Source organism: Gouania willdenowi, chromosome 5, assembly GCF_900634775.1.
Source record: "Gouania willdenowi chromosome 5, fGouWil2.1, whole genome shotgun sequence".
Classification (NCBI taxonomy): Eukaryota; Metazoa; Chordata; class Actinopteri; order Blenniiformes; family Gobiesocidae; genus Gouania; species Gouania willdenowi.
The window spans coordinates 21,079,399-21,098,851 of NC_041048.1; the positions used below are offsets into that span (position 1 = coordinate 21,079,399).

The 19,453-nt window shown below is 36.8% G+C and overlaps 2 protein-coding genes across 3 annotated transcripts; both read left to right on the plus strand.

Moving 5' to 3' along the window:
- Nucleotides 1-1,358: 1,358 nt before the first annotated feature.
- Nucleotides 1,359-4,078, plus strand: pfdn5 (prefoldin 5). The gene is made up of 6 exons (XM_028446580.1): nucleotides 1,359-1,482; nucleotides 1,702-1,804; nucleotides 1,906-1,937; nucleotides 2,026-2,100; nucleotides 2,213-2,318; nucleotides 3,800-4,078. The coding sequence occupies exons 1-6, from the start codon at nucleotides 1,417-1,419 to the stop codon at nucleotides 3,883-3,885; spliced, it is 468 nt and encodes a 155-aa protein (XP_028302381.1). The 5' UTR covers nucleotides 1,359-1,416; the 3' UTR covers nucleotides 3,886-4,078.
- A 1,518-nt stretch (nucleotides 4,079-5,596) lies between these two features.
- larp4ab (La ribonucleoprotein 4Ab) lies at nucleotides 5,597-18,673 on the plus strand. 2 transcript variants are annotated; one of them, XM_028446538.1, is made up of 15 exons: nucleotides 5,597-6,008; nucleotides 8,719-8,857; nucleotides 9,118-9,361; nucleotides 9,581-9,717; nucleotides 10,214-10,317; nucleotides 10,427-10,537; nucleotides 11,419-11,472; nucleotides 12,478-12,711; nucleotides 12,807-12,910; nucleotides 13,382-13,594; nucleotides 13,736-13,787; nucleotides 13,888-14,052; nucleotides 14,140-14,261; nucleotides 14,342-14,510; nucleotides 14,668-18,673. In XM_028446538.1, exons 1-15 carry the CDS (start codon nucleotides 6,006-6,008, stop codon nucleotides 15,043-15,045), a joined length of 2,229 nt encoding a protein of 742 aa, XP_028302339.1. In that variant the 5' UTR covers nucleotides 5,597-6,005; the 3' UTR covers nucleotides 15,046-18,673. The 2 variants fall into 2 exon arrangements, with proteins under 2 accessions (XP_028302339.1, XP_028302340.1); XM_028446539.1 differs by having other exon boundaries at nucleotides 13,891-14,052.
- Nucleotides 18,674-19,453: the final 780 nt, after the last annotated feature.

The following is a 19,453-nucleotide window of genomic DNA, read 5'->3' on the forward strand; positions in this document are numbered from 1 at the left end:
TCTTTTTGTTTTTCTTAAAAAGCAACTTGAATAAATGCGTTCTCACATCCAAGCTGTTGCAGTGGAAATGACTAATTATTAGCCTGTTTCAGCACTCTTCCTTCACCATGGATTGTAAGAAGTATCATGCAAAAGACAGTTTCCTGATGTCACATTGAACAATGTTAGCCTGGCACAAAAAGCTTGACTAATTAATCATCATAGTTCAAATTTGATTGTTTACATATCTTTAAAGGATTTAACATGGCTCTGTGGCCTGATTTTTAAGCACGCACTTCAGTACCCGTCAGCTGTTTTTAAAAGTAAATGAATAAAAACTGCAGCTTTCCCACCCCTATATTAATACATTTTTACACAATGATGGATAAAAGCCACAAGTACTGCTTTTTTTAAAGATGGGATGACTGGTTTTAATGACGCAAGTACCTCTTATTGTTTCCATGTAAGCTCAAGAAAATATCGGTGTATATGGGTCAAAATTATCCAACGGTTAAAAACGGTCGGTTAAATTAGAATGATTTAGTTCATCTGCAGCACATAATAAAAATGGCAAAAACATGATTGAATTTGCAGTTATATTGTCTGGATCACATTTTACTTCTGTGTATTTGATTGTATATATATATATATATGTGTTTTGTTTTTTAATGTCTGTTTCTCACATTTTAATACTTTTAATGTGATAAAATGTCTGTACGATTTAAAAACTATCAATAGCGTCAGAAATCAGCCTGTAATTTCTGATTAAAGATGGTAAAGTAGAGGTTACTCATATTGACACAATTTGTGGTGGACAAGTTGTTTCTTTAAATTAGATTTCACATTTAAAATTCACACCGTCTGCACAAAATTCTTAAAAAAAATAAATAAATAAATAAAACAAATCAAAACTCCCAAAAAAATCAAGACAAGGTTAACCATGTAAACCAGTAGTAGAAACACCAGTCCAGCAGAGGGCGCTAGTGCGCATTTCCAAACCAACACGGTAGAAGAAAATGCTGATTTTGTGCAGAGCCATTTATATATATTATATTAACCAAATATTATATACGTATATAATGTCCATGGTTTGAGGGAGTTGCGACATCTCCGTTCACGCCAATGGGACATTATCAGCGTATCTAAACACATTAACGTGTGCATTAAATCATGTTTGTGGATTATTATTAACATATATTGTTTATACACATGACGGTGTACTGTATAAATATTGTAAATTAAGGCAATTATTGAAGACAAATTACCGAAAATCCCAGTTATGTCTCTCAGAATCAATGGATTCGGAGTTGCCCGCAAATAACTTCCGGGAACTATTTGGAATCTACGTGAACCACGTGACGTTCAAGCGTTTCTTACTTCCGCTGTCGCAACTCTCTCTAAACGGCTCTGGTTTTGCTTCACGCTGCTGCTTTCAACATGGCGGTGAACCTCACAGACCTCTCCCTTCCTCAACTGGAGGGACTGAAATCCCAATTAGACCAGGTACTGTGAGTGTTTATGACGTTATACACGGGGAACCTTTAATATCAACGCTGTGTTTAGAACCGGGACGGGCTAAATGTTAGACCGGAGGAGCTAACACGTGTTTACTTGTAATAACAATAGCATCAGACAAAGATTCAATCACCCGGTTTATTTTATTCAACTAGCCACTTGTCCCTTTTAAATAAACATTCTTGTACATTTTTATCTTTATTACAGGAGGTTGAGTTCTTGACGTCATCAGTAGCACAATTCAAAATTGCCCAAACAAAGTATGTGGAAGCAAAAGACAGTTTGAACGTCCTGAATAAAAACAATAAAGGTAAGTATTGTTGCACTAATCTGTGTACTGCAGAATGGTCGCGTTTAATTTGATCTGCTACATCCATGTATATTAATGCCTTTGTTTTCTTTCGCATACAGGTAAAGAATTGCTTGTGCCCCTCTCCAGTTCTGTATCCTTGCCATTGCAAGCTGTAAAAACATGTAAAGTATTAGTTTTATAAGCTGTCGTAGCTTGTCCTTAACTGTGTTCCTGCTCAGATGTATGTTCCCGGGATATTAAATGATGTGGAGCATGTGTTAGTAGATGTTGGGACTGGCTATTACGTTGAAAAAGTAAGTTTGCTTGTTGTCTAAACACATTACTTGTTATTCAATCCATGTTATGTTTAGTATTTTTAATTTTTTTTTAAAAAAACCTGAAATGAATGTATCCGTGTGTCTGCAGAACGTGGAAGACTCGAAGGCATTTTTCAAGCGCAAAGTTGACTTCCTCACAAAGCAAATAGAAAAGGTTCAGCCTGTGCTCCAGGAGAAACATGCCATGAAACAAGGTACAGTTTCCATCATTGTCTTATTGTGTACTTTACACTAGGGCTGGGCGATTTTGCCTACAAAAAAAAATCTCTGATTTCTTTAAAGACAAATTAAAGTTTCGATTCGATTTTTGACTATTGTTTTTTTAATGCACTTAAAAATGACTGCAGACATCAGATATATTGACAAAAGTGCAACTTTATTGCTGTGATTGTCCTCAAGAGTCAAAATGCAGAGAACAATCCCAAAATAAAAAGTAAATGAGGTAAATTTCAAGCTTCAACCCAGGTTTTAGCAAAAGTGCAACAGCAATTTGACAGTAGCTAAAATTTTCTGGTTAAGAAATTAGATAACTACATATTACTACATATAACTCTTTTTTTTTTTTTTTTTTTTTTTTTTTTTTTTGCCCAGCCCTACTTTACACCTCACACATGTGCTTTGACGGTAATTAATCTGTCACAAAGATACAGTTAAAAAGAAAGTTGAGAATGGATTTCACTGTTTGTATTATTATTCAAGTTGTTGTTATTGTGATGACACAGAGCCCTTAAAGTGAGATTTTTTTTAGATTTTTATTATATATGATTAACGTGCCCACATATTATTCTACGTGAGCGCGTAAGTACATAGAGTATGTTGGAATGAAGTGATGCAGTGTTTTTTATGGAATTTTGTCTGTCATTATTCCTAAAATGTTCCAGTAAAAAGTACAATAAGATAATGGCAGATGTCCTAATTTCTACAAGGGAAATTAACAAAAACAAGAATATTTGCAATTCCTGAAGAAAATGCAAATGAGGATGCAGATTCTGGCCCATGTCGCACTGCATTAGCATAGCATTAACTTAGCTTTAGCACTAACCTAACATTAGAATTAGCCTTGCATTAGCACTAACTTAGCATTAGCCTAGCATAAGCACTAACCTAGCATTAGCATTTGTTTAGCTATAGCATTAACCTAGCATTAGTCTAACATTAGAATTAACCTAGCATTCACCTAGCAATAACATTATCCTAGCATTAGCCTAGCGTAAGCACTAACCTTGCATTAGAATTAGCCTTGCATAAGCACTAACCTAGCATTTGCCTAGCTATAGCATTAACCTAGCATTAGTCTAACATTAGAATTAACCTAGCATTCGCCTAGCTATAGCATTAACCTAGCATTAGTCTAACATTAGAATTAACCTAGCATTCACCTAGCAATAGCATTAGCCTAGCATAAGCACTGACCTAGCATTAGTCCAACATTAGAATTAACCTAGCAATAGCATTATCCTAGCATTAGCCTCACAATAGGCATCCTCACTAACTATAAAGTGCAGACCTCTGCCATGCCATAGCATTCCCTCATATTGCACCTAAAGTTACCTAAATCTAATCTGCATCCGCTTAATTTTTTTTTTTTTTTTTTCATTTATTTGCCTACTGTTGTGAGTAGAAGGTAAAACACAAGACAGGAGTTCTGGTATAAATAGTGTGTTTTGTCTTGCAGCGGTGGTTGAAGTCCTGGTCATGAAGAGCCAACAGCTACAACAAAGCCAGCGAGCCTCACAGCCTGTTGGGAGCACTAAGGCTTAATGACAGTCACACTCGGAGATGCTCACCATTGTTGAAATGTAGAAGTTTTTCATGAAACCTTTCAAGTGCATTGACAAGAAAACCCACAGAGCTGCACAAATCATGTTGCAAATTGTGAGACTTTAGTTGTCATGGTTGGATAACTTGTGTTTTGGATCAATTTTAAATAAAATGGGTGTCCAATTAAAACGTTTTTTGTTTGTAGTTTTCTTGTTTGCTCATGAGACTTCACAAATGATATAAATTAAAGGCAGAGAATGGAATTGTGGCTTTTTTCTGCTATTTATGTCTGCTTCTTCACTACAGTGTAATTGAGTGGCAGAAATGAGCAGCTCTGAAGTCATCTATGTTAAAATTTAACTGTTAGTAAATCACCATATAGTTCAGTTCCAGATATCTATAAATCGACCTATTAAAAATGTTAGTGACTATTATACAGGTGCTTACATGTAGAAATGTATAAAGTAGCTTTGGTAAATTTTACTTTTTTTCTCATCAAAGATGGGCTTTTACTGGTGTTTCCCACTTGTGATCAAACTGGGTTGTCACCAAGGACCTTCTGGTGGCCCTAAAAAGCATATATTTAGCACAATAAAAAATTTAAATATTTTTCTCAAATAGAAATACTGTTACTTGAATGAAATTGTACTCAAGTACAAGTAAGTCATACCTAAAATACTCAATTACAAGTAAAAAGTAGCTCAATTATATAGTACTCAAAGTAAAAGTTACTAGTTATTTTCACCCTACATTTATTGTCCCATGGTTCCCTTGCATACCGTAAACTTAAAAAGGAAGAGACAAAATCTTGCACAATTAGAACTTAATTTATTTTCCACAAAGGCATCTGTATAAAATAAAAGGTTTGTCAAAATGTACAATTCTTTTTCAAAATAAAGTAACACCAATTAATTCAATTCAAAACATTTTTAAAAAATCATCTAAGTATAGATAGATTTATGAACTCAAGAACTGAGAAAATAACCAGCATTACGTTTAATCTGATTGGTCGGCTATGATGTGATGCATTTGATTGTTGTCTGGTCATTTCATTTTTTGTAGTTTCAATTCATCATGTCCGTTGATCATTTTGAAACAAAACAATAACAATAATTTACTCAGTAACGGTTGGGTGTAGAGGGATAATGAACTACTTTACTTATTTTAAAACGTACTTAAGTACAAGTAAAATATACTCAAAAAAGTATAAGTACCCATAAAAGCAACTCTATTACAGTAACTTGAGTACTTGTAATCCATTACTTTCACCTCTGGTGAGCATCTTTTCAACTGCAGGAGACATTGTCAATGCTCATCTCAACTACTACCAGAACATGTAGACATGCTAATATTTTTGATAAAGAACATGTCCAGATCTAAAATCTGCACAGATAGGAATATGTTTTCAATAATGTCATGAGGATGATATTTTTTGGTTTTTATTTTTTTACCTGAAATTAATTGTCAGTCTGTTTTGTGCTCTTTTATATCTATTCAAGTGTCACCTTTTACACTTTAAATAGGAAATGTCTGTTTTTGTTTATTTTATATTTTTGATTTACTTGAGTTGAAAGGGTTAAACCTAGAGTTGGTCGAATGAACGCATGATTATTTTTCAGAAGGCATTTTTTAGCTATTTTTTGTGAGAAAAAAAAATCACCCTGTATCGTTATCGTGAGATCAGTATCGTGAACTTTGTTGTTCGTCCCACCCTAGAGGTGGAGGCGGAGTGTCGCTGCTGCTGCTGCTGCACACGGAGGACACCACCGACCACACGCTGTCACGAAGCCGGAACAGAGCCACGATTTGCTGGATGAAGAATTAAGCAAGCGGAGATAACGTACAGTGGGGAAGTGTTTCCAGTTGCACAGAAGTATCGTGTTTTGTAGTTTTAAGTAGTTTCGCTCCACTCTGACTCTTCCGCGTGGAGCACGTTCCGCTGTTTCCTGGGTAACCTTTATCAGTTGCTGGGAAACCGTTCAGCCGGGAAAGCGAGGACGATCGCAAACACGTGTTTTGTTTTGTTTTTTTTAAATTAATTGATCAGTTTTGAGGGAGTACAACTGTCTGGCTAACTTTCTGAAAAAAGGAACGGGGCCTGAGTTGAGGATCGAGCAATAATGGTGAGTTTAAGGCCTTGCAGAATGACACGAAAGCTTACAACCTGTTTGCGTCCTTGCTCTGGTTCTGCTCTCGTCCACGCTGCTCGGTGTGCTTTTGTTGTTGTAGCGACTTTAGTTGCTAGCGAATGTAACTCAAACCATCATGTTCACTCTCACATTCGTGTGAATAAACACGTATCTGTCCTTCTGTTAGACTAACTGCGTTAGTGTAACATGGTTGAGATAAGCCGGTTTCAACTAGTCTGCCGGTATAAATAAGCTAGTTAGCTAGCTGTTGAGCTAGTGAACATATGGTACCGCAGCCACGCCGCACTGGGTACTAGCTAACACGTGTTTGGCTACTTTTGTGTTGGGGAATATTAAGAAAAAATGTTCTGTTCACAAAGTTAGACAGTTGTATATGCGGTTTCTCCCACACGTATGTTACACAGCATGTGAAGATAGTTAAATGTTATACAATTATGTGACTGACTGTTCCGTGTTATAGAGGTCAACACTGAATGGATACCTTGCGTTGATAGCATGTATAAAAAAAACACAATTACGTCTTCAGTAAGGTATAATAAACAAAGTTTTGAGGGTCTATGATGAAAACCATAATGTTATTTATGAATGTTAGCGTGGTGGTGGGCAGAGCTGGGCACACGGCGCCATGTGCTCACCGAGCTAATGGTGCAGGTGACGATGATTTATTTCACTGTAAACACGTTAGTTTCCCCATTTTTGGAATCTGACTGTTTGTGGATGTGGCAGCTCTTTATTGAGGCTGATTAGTTTTATCTGTAAGGTGGTTAAGGGTGACAGCTCAAAGTGCATCGTTGAAGTCATGCTGACATCCATGCGGACATCCGCCATGTATGGTTACATGTGACGGACTAGTAGGCGTGGAGAGAGAACTGAGGAAGCCAATGGAAATTCAACATGGGCCAAGTGTGTATTGCAATAACAGTGCAATAATGTGTTGCCGTGATATGTTACGTGAATGTGACTATTATAGTTTTCAAGCACAATAAAAGATCAATCAACAGATCAACAATGATTTGAAATGTGGCGATCAAACTGTACAATTCATCACTTAGCAAAACAGCTTCTTGGTTTTACAGGGTAGTGGGTCGATGGCCCACTTTACTATAATTGTATTTATCTGTATTGTGTACACAATTATATTATTTAATTTTTTTTTTCTAGGAGGCGTGCGCTTGTATTTATTCCCTATTTAATTAACAGCATTTTATTTAATTATGTACGTTTTCTTTCTTCCGTTTTAGTGTTTGTTCTTTTCATTCAATATTCTGCAGCATCTGTTAAAAAAAAATGCAATTTCCCCCTGGGATTTAAATAAAGTATACTGATTCTGAGATCCACAGCAACATATACACAGTTGAGCTGATGTATTAAATGTACAAAGTGTCTATTGATATGGAAACATATCATTAGGCCCCGGGACTATTGATATGGAAACGTCCATTTTACCGATCTTTTCTACATAAGCATAACGTGTGTGTGTCAGGATGGCCGAGTGGTCTAAACGCCTGACTCAAGAATTGCTGTGGGTTCGAATCCCGCTTTTTTCATATATTCACATATATATATATTCATTTTAACATGGCAAATTCCACCTTTAAAAATACATATACGGAAAAATAAACATTTTACGGTATTTCTTGGTTTAGGGTTAGGGCTAAAATAAAAGGGTTAGCGAGGTCGCTAAAATAAAACTGACAGTACTTTAGGTCACGTGGTGCACCTATCACGTTTCCTAAACTGGCCAATGAGGGGTGTTCCGTATGAATAGCCACGGCCTTATAACATATGGCAGTTGCTATTCGTACGGTTGCTGTATCAATATACCAACAATCTCCATACGTGGCGCCCCTCCTTGGGCAGTTTAGGTCACGTGACTAAGACGCACCATACTTGTACTTCTGTATGTTACGGACATGCTACGTGTTTATGAATTGTTGTGATATTCATATGTAACCTAACCCTAAGACCCTACCTACTTGTCCTTCGGTAAACGTCCGAATAGCACCGGGGGTTGTCCGTACGGCCACCGTACGAATAGACACTTTCTAAATGTATACCGTTGTGAAAATATAAAATTAAAAGACCTACAGCCTACTTCGAAACTCAATAATTATATCCGGGATATCTCCCAGTTAGTGGGCTTCACTTAACCAAACATTCACCGCTACAGAGCAACTGTACTACAAAACTGGTTATCAACATTTTACCTTAAGGCAAGCAATAATTTCAACCTTGCTGCGTGCACGCCCATTATTGGGCATGTCATTTGCATCATCCTCAAACACACTTTTACTTTGAAAACGGCAACTTCAGGTTGCGCAATATATCAAAAAAAAAAAAAAAAACGGGCTTTTTTATTTGTCTTAGAGCATATATTTGCTTTTAGAAAAAGAAAACACAATGATTTTTAAAGTTTTGTTATCCCTTCTTTGACCCTGATCAAGAAAATTGCCTTGAATTTCAATCCTAATTTTTAAGTTTTAAATTAAATCATATTTACTTTATTTTTCTTTTCTGAATGAAAAATCCAACGACCAAAACATACACAAACCATTTTGGTACCATACAGTACATGTATGTTCACTGTCTGGCTTTGTTTTTGGTTTTTTCTGGTGTTGGTATTTTAACGCATTAAAGCTGAGAGATCTAATAAAATATAATCTCTTTGCTATTCTCCCAACAGGTCACTACAAAGGGAGCAGGTTTGAACCCTAATGCCAAAGTATGGCAGGAGATGCCTGCCCAACAAACGGACATGTCAGATGGCACAGAGGATTCCCCCTTGCTGCAGACCTACCCATCCTCTCCAGAGATGAATGATGGTATGAATCAAACGTCAAGTTCATTAGAACAAAAAAAAAATACTGTTTTAATTACTATTAACAAAAATAAACAAAGGCGTTTAATAGTGGGATTACTTGACACGCATACACACGCATACAAACCTCAGGTTTGCAAGACCGGTGATGAAATGTTTATTACTGACATTATCTTGTTGGTGCAAAGCTCAGTGTGGTGTGTAATACTGTAAACAAACACCATTTCAAAAGTGTAATGTTGCTGCCTGTCCTCTTTGTTTTAGGTTACACAGACATTCCCACATCAGGAGGAAAAGAATTCAACACTGACTATCCTGACAGCACTGCCGACAGCAGCCCAATGAGCTCCACTGGCACTATGAACAGCATAACCCCGTCTGATGTGGGCTATTTATTCTTTGAGCCTCCATGTGATTCCAACATAAGTAGTGTGACGGAGGAACAACCAGACCTTGAGCTGAGTGTCAGGGACTCTTTGAAGAAGCAGCTTGAGTTCTGCTTTTCGAGGTGAGTGGTGTTGCATTATACACATTTGTTTCAATAAGAAACTTCATTACCCTACTGCTTCAGAGCTGGAGATTATTTATTTTATTTTTCTTTTGTGCTTTTGTAAACTTTTACATGCTGGAAGTTTCATGTAGTCAAATCATTTTTGAAAATAATAACCAGTAAAAGATAAAGAAAGCCTAAATGTGTTAAGTAGGTTTTTTGTGTGTGTGTTTCCAGAGAGAACATTACTAAGGACTTGTACCTGATATCTCAAATGGACAGTGATCAGTTTGTTCCTATTTGGGCTGTGGCTTGCATGGAGGACATCAAAGCTCTGACCACAGATATGGACCTCATTTTGGATGTGCTACGAGGTATCGGCAATCCATTTCCTCCTAATAACATAATTGACTAGAGAAATGTGATTGAATCTTTGGCGGATGAAGAAATGTACATATACAGAGTAGATAATAACGATAATTCAGTTGCATTACAACTCTGGCTTTGTCCATAAGATATGAAACCATTAAATTATTTATGTATCAAATAGAGCCCGTACATGTTTCAGCCCGTTGGTGTTTAGAACATAAACCTAAATTTGAATCAAGATACTGTGCTCTATGAAAACATCCTGAAACATCTCTTTTCATATTGTTATTTTTTTTTTTTATGTATTAATTAATTATTAGATATTAATTAATGATAAAATGTGTGAAATTGAGACTTTTCTTTTTCTTTAACTTGAACAGTTTGGTCATCAACAGACATTTATGATCTATGTCCAAGAAGTGTAGTTACTTTTTTACTAGTTTAAGTCAATCTTTCCTCTGACCTCATAATCACTGTAGTTTCTGCCTCTTTATTTCAAAGCCTCTCCAATGGTACAAGTAGATGAAGCAGGGGAGAAGGTTCGCCCAAACCACAGTCGCTGTATCATTATCTTAAGAGAAGTTCCCGAGACTACACCAGTTGAGGTATTGAACAGGGTCATGTTGTTTATCTCTTCCTTTGACAGCTTAGTATTTTACTGCTTGTTGTTTATAAGCCTTTGCAATGATAACCACTATTTATTTGCTCTTACAGGATGTTGAAGCTCTCTTTCATAATGAAAACTGTCCAAAAGTTTTCAGTGTGGAGTTTGCACACAACAGCAACTGGTATATAACATTTCAGTCAGATATGGATGCATTGCAGGTACGTACATGGTGCTATTGTATATTAGGGATGTAACGATTAATCGTAAGGCAGTTAAAAATTGATTCATAGGTATCACGGTTCACATCAATACTGTGAAAATTGAATCGCAGTACTTTTTTTAAACAGCAGAAGGCGGAATTTGCTACTACTTTCTTTCTGGCCGCCTTCTACTCTTCATAAATGATTCCTTACCCTTTTAGTGCCGTAAAAATATCTGTAATATTACGTGAATATCTATAAAAGTCACATTTTTCTATTAGCTCTGTCTGCTAGCATAGCATCTCTTCTTCACTGCAAGAATATCTGCATGCCAACTGACCACTGGGTTACCAGCACCCTCTGCTGATCCAAACAAATATCTGACGTAAATACAGTGCAATGACTTTTTTTTTTTTTTTTTTTTTTTAAAGTCCAACTGTTAAGGCACAAAATGCATTTTTAGTTGCACTTTTAAAAAGAAAAAAAAATATTATGCAGTTTTGCATTGTTTACTATAGAACCAGAATTTATTACCAGAATTTTTCCTTTATTTATTTCATTCAAGATTTATTTTTAGTTAAATTGCATTGTTTTGAATAGTTTATCAAGGGATTCTTTTGACAATGAAAAATAAAAGGAAAATAGTAGAGTATTTTCTTTCTTTTTTTTCCCCAAAAAAATAAAGGAATATTTTTCAGTCATCATTTGTCTACAGCCGGATTTTGTAAAATAAATTGTGAGAGAATCGTATTGTGAACCCTGTATCGTGAATCGAATCGTATCAGGAGTTGAGTGAATCGTTTCATCCCTATTGTGTATCATTTACTCACAAAATAATATATATCAGAGCAATGCTAGATTTCCAATGTTGTAAACTTTCTTTACTCTATTGTCCACAGGCTTATAAATACCTAAGAGAGGAAGTCAAAACATTTCAGGGCAAACCAGTCATGGTGAGTTGGTTGGTAAAATAACTACAGCAGTGAGCAAACACCCTGTTTTCAACTGATCTGAATCAGTGAACCATTAGTGATCATCATTTATATGTTGAGTTAGACCGTCATGAGACAGGTTAGTTTTACTCTACTAATGATTTGTTTTTGCAATAGTAATCCTATTAAAAATAGCGTTTGTTAGTCAACGCTGATGAAAATGTCAGCCTGCATGTCTGAATCCTCCATCCAAAGCAAATGGGTTACACCTGCATTTGAGCTGTGACCTTGGATCTATAAACACAGACAGGAACTCATACTTTCATTAGTTTCTAGTTTTTTTTCAAGGCTGTTACAAATTCATTATTTCTAGTTTTCTTATACTTCTGTTGACTAAAATCACTAATTTCTGGTGACCCCAAAGACTTTTTTCTTTTAAGAATTCAGTTATTATACACTGCATTTTATAAAAAATCCACAAATTAGCTGCATCATTGTTTAAGCCGCAGGGTTCAATGCGTGGGAAAAAAGTAGCAGCTTTTAGTCCGGAAATTACTGTAACACAGTTGTTTAAGATTGTGTTTTAATTTGAAAAGGAATAATAATATAAAAAAAACTAATCAATAGTTATTTTTGATCAATTACTAGACATTTCATGTGACCCCATGTCATTTCCAGGCATCCCCATGGTTGGACAAACACTGCTAGAAAGTATTATTGGTTCATTACAAACCCCAGTGATGATCAGTGTCACTCTTAAAAGGCTCTTTGAGCACTGTGGCTTACTGGGAAGCTTAAAAAAAATCTCTTTCAATATTGCTCTTCTCTCCTCACAAAATATTCATTCTTCCCCTCTTTTTCATTCCTTATACAATTCTTTCCTTAGTTGGTGCAGTGTTTTATGGCCAAATGACCGTGAGATTATGAGATCTGAGGAGAAAAGGGACAACGGTGCTTAAATGCTTTTCATGGCACTTACTGTAGATGATTTCTAATTTGTCATACCTTCCTTTCGTTTCTATTTAGGCCCGCATTAAAGCCATTAACACATTTTTTGGAAAGAATGGCCTTCGCAGTGTTGACTCGAGTGTGTACAGTCAACACGCCCAGCCACACTCCCAGTACGGCTCTCCTGTCTACATGCAGGAGGTGTACGGCCCTCAGCAGCAGGTGTACGGCCCTCAGCAGCAGTACCCTGTTTACCCTGTGGTGTCTCCCTCCTGGAACCCTTCAGTCATGCCTTACTTTGAAACACCACTGGTGAGATCACAAACATATTTTTCCCATGTCTCAAATTGCACATTTCGTTATTGGAGAATTGTATTCTAAATTGGCTTCATACTGGTGTTGTGTAGGCTCCGTTTCAGAACAGTGGATTTATGAATGACTTCAGCAGCGCTGGGAACTACAAAGTAAACACAGGCTTACACGACGCCCATCAACGCATGAGCGATAACCGGTAGGAATGAGTTTTGATTGAACAAAACTTTAATGCCAACCCCTGTCATGACTTGATAAACTAATTTTAACTTGGCTTGCTTCTTTTCTTTGCATAATTAAGAGAAAACAATAAGAAACAGTTATTTTTGTTAGTGCATTGAAATGCTCAGGCTCAGCGGTTGAAGGATAAGTTTTCATTAAAAAAGGAAACACAACACAGTTAGTTTTCCCACTAGTAGCAGTAAGTATTTATACTCATATGCCAAATAAAGCACAACAATATAAAATTGGCATGCATCTTGAATTATCTAAGCTATAGGCCCCATCTAAAGTTTACATGCATTGTTTGTATCTTTTAGGAGTTTTATTGCTTCAAGGTGTCTCCCATTTTTAAGAACCAACAAACTAAACTGCTTAATCATTTTATTTTTTCAACATATGTTTTGACATTTTGATTCTGTGCTAAGCTGCTTATTGTCTCTTTACACAGAGACCATTTCAAAGGTCTTCCTCATCTTGGAGATTCACCCTCTTCTTTGTCTGCTGGGACTCTGATAAATGGCACGTGTGCTTCTTTAAGTCCCCAAACATCTCCATCTGATACTCCAACACTGACAGTCCCACTCGCCTCCTTCATCCCCAAAGACACAGTTCCCCTGGTGAGCGTACCTTCAGGAGACCTGAGTATGAGCGCACGTGGCAGGTGAGATAATGCACTGTACCCAAGAAAAGTTTGCTTTCATTTAAAAAAAATAGCTGCTGATTAGATCATTATTATTGTTGACTTTATTTGGTTTGCAATTGTATTTTATTATGTCGCAATCAATGTCTCTTTTTGCGTTAGGAGAGGCATCCACAGAGGAACAAGAAGGAGAAGAGAGGATGAACGCACATCGGTCAGCACATTTTTCATTTCTAACATTCTTTCTTGGGGAAAAAAGTTGAATGTTTTCAGACTAATTTCTTGTCACACGTTTTGTTTTTAAATATGAAAAGCAGAAGCCAATTCCTTTAATGGAAGTGAAGGCATCCCCTCCAAATTTTGATCTGGCACCTTCGAGTTTTCCTCCATTGCCTGGATGTGTGGTGCACACACAGGAAGAATCTGCAACAGAGGTGCGCCTTTCTGATGTTGTACGTGGCCTCAAAGGATTGCCCAAGGTAACTATTAAAATGTTGTAAGTTCTCTGCTTTGAAGACTTCTGAATACAATATTGAAGTTAAATGTTTTTTTGTTGTTGTTGTAAGTCTCTGAGACAGGAGGACAACACAGTTATCTTGGAAAGTGCTGAAAACAAAGTTGACTGCATAGCTGTTACTGCTAAATCTGCTGGTATTCAACCACAAATCCCCACTTCACCACCGTCAAGGTAAGAATAACTTTAAACTGACAGAATGTCTGTGGATTCCAGAGAGTGATTGATAAAACATCACTCTGCTTTGTTTTCAGTCCATCTCCAGTTGTTAAAGAAGAAGACTACGCTGAACATCTTTTAACACAAAAACCCCATGCGTCCCAAGAAGATCTTGTTCTGGAATCTTCAGAGAAAGTTCCCCCCACATGCAGCCGAGCTGTTGTGACAGATGTGCCTTCATCACCTTCCCAAACATCAGACTCGGTAATGGGACTAAACTTACTTTTAAGTCTGCAGAACATATCATTTTTTTTTAAGTACCAAGGATCCCTGTGAAGAGTTTCTCAAACTAGAACCTTGAATTCGTCCATATCCAATAGAGATCTTTTAATTATTTAATTTCACTGCATCTTTGTTCCAGGAGCCAAGAAAGCTCAGCTATGCAGAGGTTTGTCAGAGGCTTGTCAAGGACCCACCTCCAGCACAGCCGGCGCCCGCTTCCCCTCCAGTACCATCTGCCTCCCAACCACTGCAGGAACTCAAGGTCAACAGGGCCGACAGGCCTCGTCATAACTCCCGACACAATCCTGAAAAACCAGACAAACACGGTGAAAAACGGCCTCAGAGGCAACCATTTCGCCCCTTCCGTGGGCCATCTGGTCAAGCCAGAGTCGGAGGTCCAGGGCCAAAGATTCGAGAGTATCAAAAAGGTTTTAATAATGGAAAAAGATTTTCCCCGCAACGGGAAACCAGACACAGTGGAAAGGAACAAAACATTCCCCCAAGTTCACCAAAATGACTTAACACATATCACTTATAAATGAACTGAAATGGAAATTCAAATATATATTGTACATATTTGTATATAAATAGATGAATATATTTCATTTGACACATTTCATCACCCCATCCTGAGGATTTTTGTGTTTTTTTCTTGATTAAATGCATCTAATCAGATTTACAAGGTGAAAGTCAGCTTCACCTTTTGTTTTGTTTTGTTTGTATTGGGATGATGTATTTTTTCTCCCCAAGTTTTTATTCATCTCCTTTATTATTTGTGTGGATGTTATACATCTACACTGTTGTAATTTTGTTTTTTTGTCCTAACTAGTTCCACAATTTTTAACTGATTTAGGGCTGCAGCAGTCGGATATTTTTGTAATCAAGTATTCTACTGGGGAAAAAAATATTTGTGTTTAAAGTAAAAATATACATTTAAAAATCAAACATTCCACTATTCCTTTTTTCAGACTATTAACATGTTTATTATTAGATGCACATTGTGCAAAACAACGTTAATTGCAGCTCAGGAAATGTGATGATAAAATATGAAGATAAATAAAACTTACTTTAAGTATCAAAAACAGATCTGATTAGAAACTCAGAATACGACAAATATTCTTGATAAGTCTTTGCCGTGTTCAAACTAAAATGATAATGGCTGCTATATTGGAGCACATTAGGCACCAGTGCTTCTTGATATTTTATTCATCAATAACTTGTGAGCTATATTGGACAAATGCCCAGCTAGCTTTTTTTAGTTTTTTGTTTGTCATCTTACAGTGCTGCGTTTTTACAGATTAAATAAACTCTGTATGACTAATGTGCAGTTTTGAGAACATAAGTACCTCACCACAGATCAACTGTCGTCATAATTAACAGAAACCTGTCCCTTGCTAAAGTTATGTTGGCATGGTACATGTACGCAATCATTTAGTTGCACTGTCACTAAGTTAACTTTCCTGGATGCCTTCGGTGGAGATGCTGCAGCATTGAAGTCTTACTGTTGTGGTAAGCGAGGGCTGTCTTACAGGGAACACACGTGTTCACCTTGATGTCCTTTCTTAAAATGCTCCCACACTTGAGTTTTTGGTCTTTTCTTAGTGCCTTTATTCAATTTCATCATCACGTTTTTCCTACTACTAAAAAACAACCACATCCGCTCCCTCCTCCTCCTTTCTTTGCATGCGTGACGTCAACGCGTTGTGCCATTTTAAACATAGTCCAGGTGAAATACCATGCTGTGAGCTTTGATTCCTCGAGGCGGAGGAAATTTCTCGATCATTTTTTGTACTCAAGGTACTCTAATTACTTGTGGAACCATTTCAGCCCGAAATTGATTTTTAACAATTAAGGTCTCTACATGCCACTCATTCTTTTGTCAATGCTCCTCCTGCTGGGAAAGGTAGACTTCTTCTCCCTGGCCATCTGCTGCATTGTGGTGTTCAACCAGGCTCTGTTTCCTGCTTGTCTAACCTGCTGACAGTGCAAGATTGCATCGCCACACTTTGCCTTTCCTTGGTGGATACGCAGGCTTCCAAGTCCTCACTTTGGACCATCCACAGCTATATTTTCTCAGGCTCTGTAGCTCCTTAGTAATTGCTGTTCCAGTTAATACCATGTTGTCCATCCTGTTTGGTCCATCTTGTGGAGTGGGTAACTAGCCCGTCCACACCTGGTGCAGTCTTTCCTGCAGTCAGTCTTTCTTGACCGCCTTGCAGTTTTTCCTGGACGCCAACTGCCCTGTTTGCTGTCGTCCCTGGTGTTCCAGCAAAACTAGGTTTAAGCACAGGTTTAGGCCAATTGCAAAGCATTTCCACCTGACGCGTCCCCACCAGTGCCATTGGGGTAGCTGCAGGGTTATCAGCCAGGATCCACCCTTCATTGATGTTTCATTCCCGGGATATCACTCTGTGACGTCTCCCTACCGCCCCCTGCAGACATCTCTAGGACTTCTAGCAGTAAAGATTAGCAAAGAAAAATAATCTCTATTTAGAATGGATTACAGCATTTTCACAGTTCTGTAGAATTTAATGGAGTACATTTGCATTTCTTAGCAGGAAAACAGGTGAAACTGAAAGTGAACATGTCGAAATCAGCTTGATCCTAGATGAGTTGGATTTCCTTTTTAAAAAAAAGTAATAATGCAAGCGAAGATGCATAAGATGAAAAGCCACAGGTGTAGTGAGCTGATTTGTGATTGGCTGTTCAGTCATTTGATTTACTCAGCAGCCAATAAGGAGCCAGAATTTTTTGAATCCTTGTATTAAAAATTGATCAATATGCCAAACTTAGAAAAACACCAGGACAGGGCAGGATGGTCCTTAGTGTTCTGTACGCTGGGCTACCCTTATTGCTACAGTGGGACTAAATGTGGGTGATGAGTTATCCACCAAAAATCTTATCAGTAATAATAATAAAGGAGATGATTACAAACTAATTATAAATTGACATATGTAGTTTGTGTCTGTGGATGATTTTCTACACGTATATTTAGTGAAGATCTTGTGCATTTAGTTTTCATTGAGTGGGTCAAAGTGTAATCCACGTGACTTTTTGCATAAAGAATTATTCAGCAATAATACTAATACCTGGGGATGTTCTGCTTATCAAACTGGAGGAGACCTACTTGTGTAAGAATGCACCATTACTCATTGATGGAACAGGAATATTGTGATGATGGGGGAATATAACCCCTGGGTTTATTGGGATTATGAGAGATGAGCAAAAACAGAAATTATATTGCTTCAAAACTATGGATTTCTGTCTGATATATATTTACAAAAAAATATATTACTTTGTATTAAAATCTACTTTAAGCAAGATGGAATGATAGTGTGTTTTCAAGTGTAAGTTTCTTCAATGGTAATTAATAGTAATTCCTTCCTGATATAATTGAACAGCACATTTTAGAGTTGTGTAGGTTTTAAAATGAGTTATTGTTGTGTGTTAAACTGTTGACTAACTGCATCTGTATTAGTGAATTAATTCTGAGACACATGAAGCAGAAAAACAATTATTAGTAATTACCAATAACCCAGGATCATTGTTATGTTTGTTACAATTTGAAACTGTTTCAGATTAATGTGGCCAACATAAAACCAGCAATTTACAAATGTGCATGTGTGTATTCAGAGGTAGTTTTAAACCATTGCTTTTTTGTATGTACAACTGTGGATATTTTATTATGTTTGATTTTTTTTTTTTTCTCTGTTTAAGCTACACATTTTACAGTTAGGAAACAGATTATGTACGTACAACATTTAATCATTTATTTAAGATCAATGCAAGACGCGGACTGATGGATCACAGTAATGCTCAATTTGGGCTAAAAGTCTCATTTTGTGCATGTGTGTTCCTTAACATCTCAAAAGGGAAAAAAGCTTAAAGAATTGTGGGTGACACTTTTGACGTTTTAAGGGCTGTCATTACAGACAATTGATTTCTCTGTACAGTGTTTTCATATTACTGGTAAATGTTTATTTAGTTTTTTGTTTAATCCATACCCATGAGTAAACTACTGTTTCAGTCCTGGCAAAGATGGTAACTATCCAAGAATCCAGTGCCTTACCGGTGTTCTGTCCAGGGGCACATAGTTTATACGCTCTCCTGTCTCTAATCTATGTGATTAAACAAAATACACCATCTGGTTGCTAGGGTGTGTAATATGTATATCTGCATGCTGTTTTGTCAGGAATGTACAGTATGTTAGAATTTGTTTTTTTTTTTTTTGTTTTTTTTCCTTTCTTGCAACTTCATAGGTAATGTGAATCCACTGAATCTCAAAAAATATAGATGCTACTGTTATTTCCAATGCAGTAAACACTGGTTCAAGTAAATATTTAATTGCTGACCCTACTGTTTGAAAAATGAGACATTTTTCATCACTATTAAACGCTTGGATATTTTAACTCTTTCATCTTTTTGTTTTATTAGCCAGTATGGGATGATGCTTGATTTCCGTTTTTATAATTAGGAATTTTACGTGTTTTCATGAGCTGACAGGATAGTGTAATTCCTTTGCAACAAAAGCAATGAAGATGGATTCTTGATTGTTATGAACACCAAACAACACCCAGAGAACTAATAAAAACCAGTATGTGTGTGTGCACTTTTAACTAGTAGCTCAAACTAATGATGGACACACACACACAGGATGCTCACTTCACTTAGTCACCTTAATGCAGTAATACATTGTGCACAAAGCGCTACTAAGCTTACACATTGGACCATCAGTTGTGTAATGACTCCTTTGGGTCTCTAGTTTCTAGTTTAGCGAGCGTCGCTATCAGTACTGCAAAGGCTACGCGAGGGCATTATAATCTTATTCCTTATTCTGTCCAATGCTTTAACAAAATACTTCAAAGCAAAAATCACAAACAATCCAGATAATAAGAAATAGTATTGGATCGTGATCAGCGATATTG

What these genes read in the sequence shown, in the direction of transcription:
- larp4ab (XM_028446538.1), top strand. An exon ending in CTTGAGTTCTGCTTTTCGAG is followed by an intron (nt 9,362 to 9,580) that starts GTGAGTGGTGTT and finishes GTGTGTTTCCAG; the next exon opens with AGAGAACATTACTAAGGACT. An exon ending in CTTACTTTGAAACACCACTG is followed by an intron (nt 12,712 to 12,806) that starts GTGAGATCACAA and finishes GGTGTTGTGTAG; the next exon opens with GCTCCGTTTCAGAACAGTGG.
- pfdn5 (XM_028446580.1), top strand. Translation starts at nt 1,417, where the DNA reads ATGGCGGTGAACCTCACAGACCTCTCCCTTCCTCAACTGGAGGGACTG. An exon ending in TGAAATCCCAATTAGACCAG is followed by an intron (nt 1,483 to 1,701) that starts GTACTGTGAGTG and finishes TCTTTATTACAG; the next exon opens with GAGGTTGAGTTCTTGACGTC. An exon ending in CCTGAATAAAAACAATAAAG is followed by an intron (nt 1,805 to 1,905) that starts GTAAGTATTGTT and finishes TTTCGCATACAG; the next exon opens with GTAAAGAATTGCTTGTGCCC.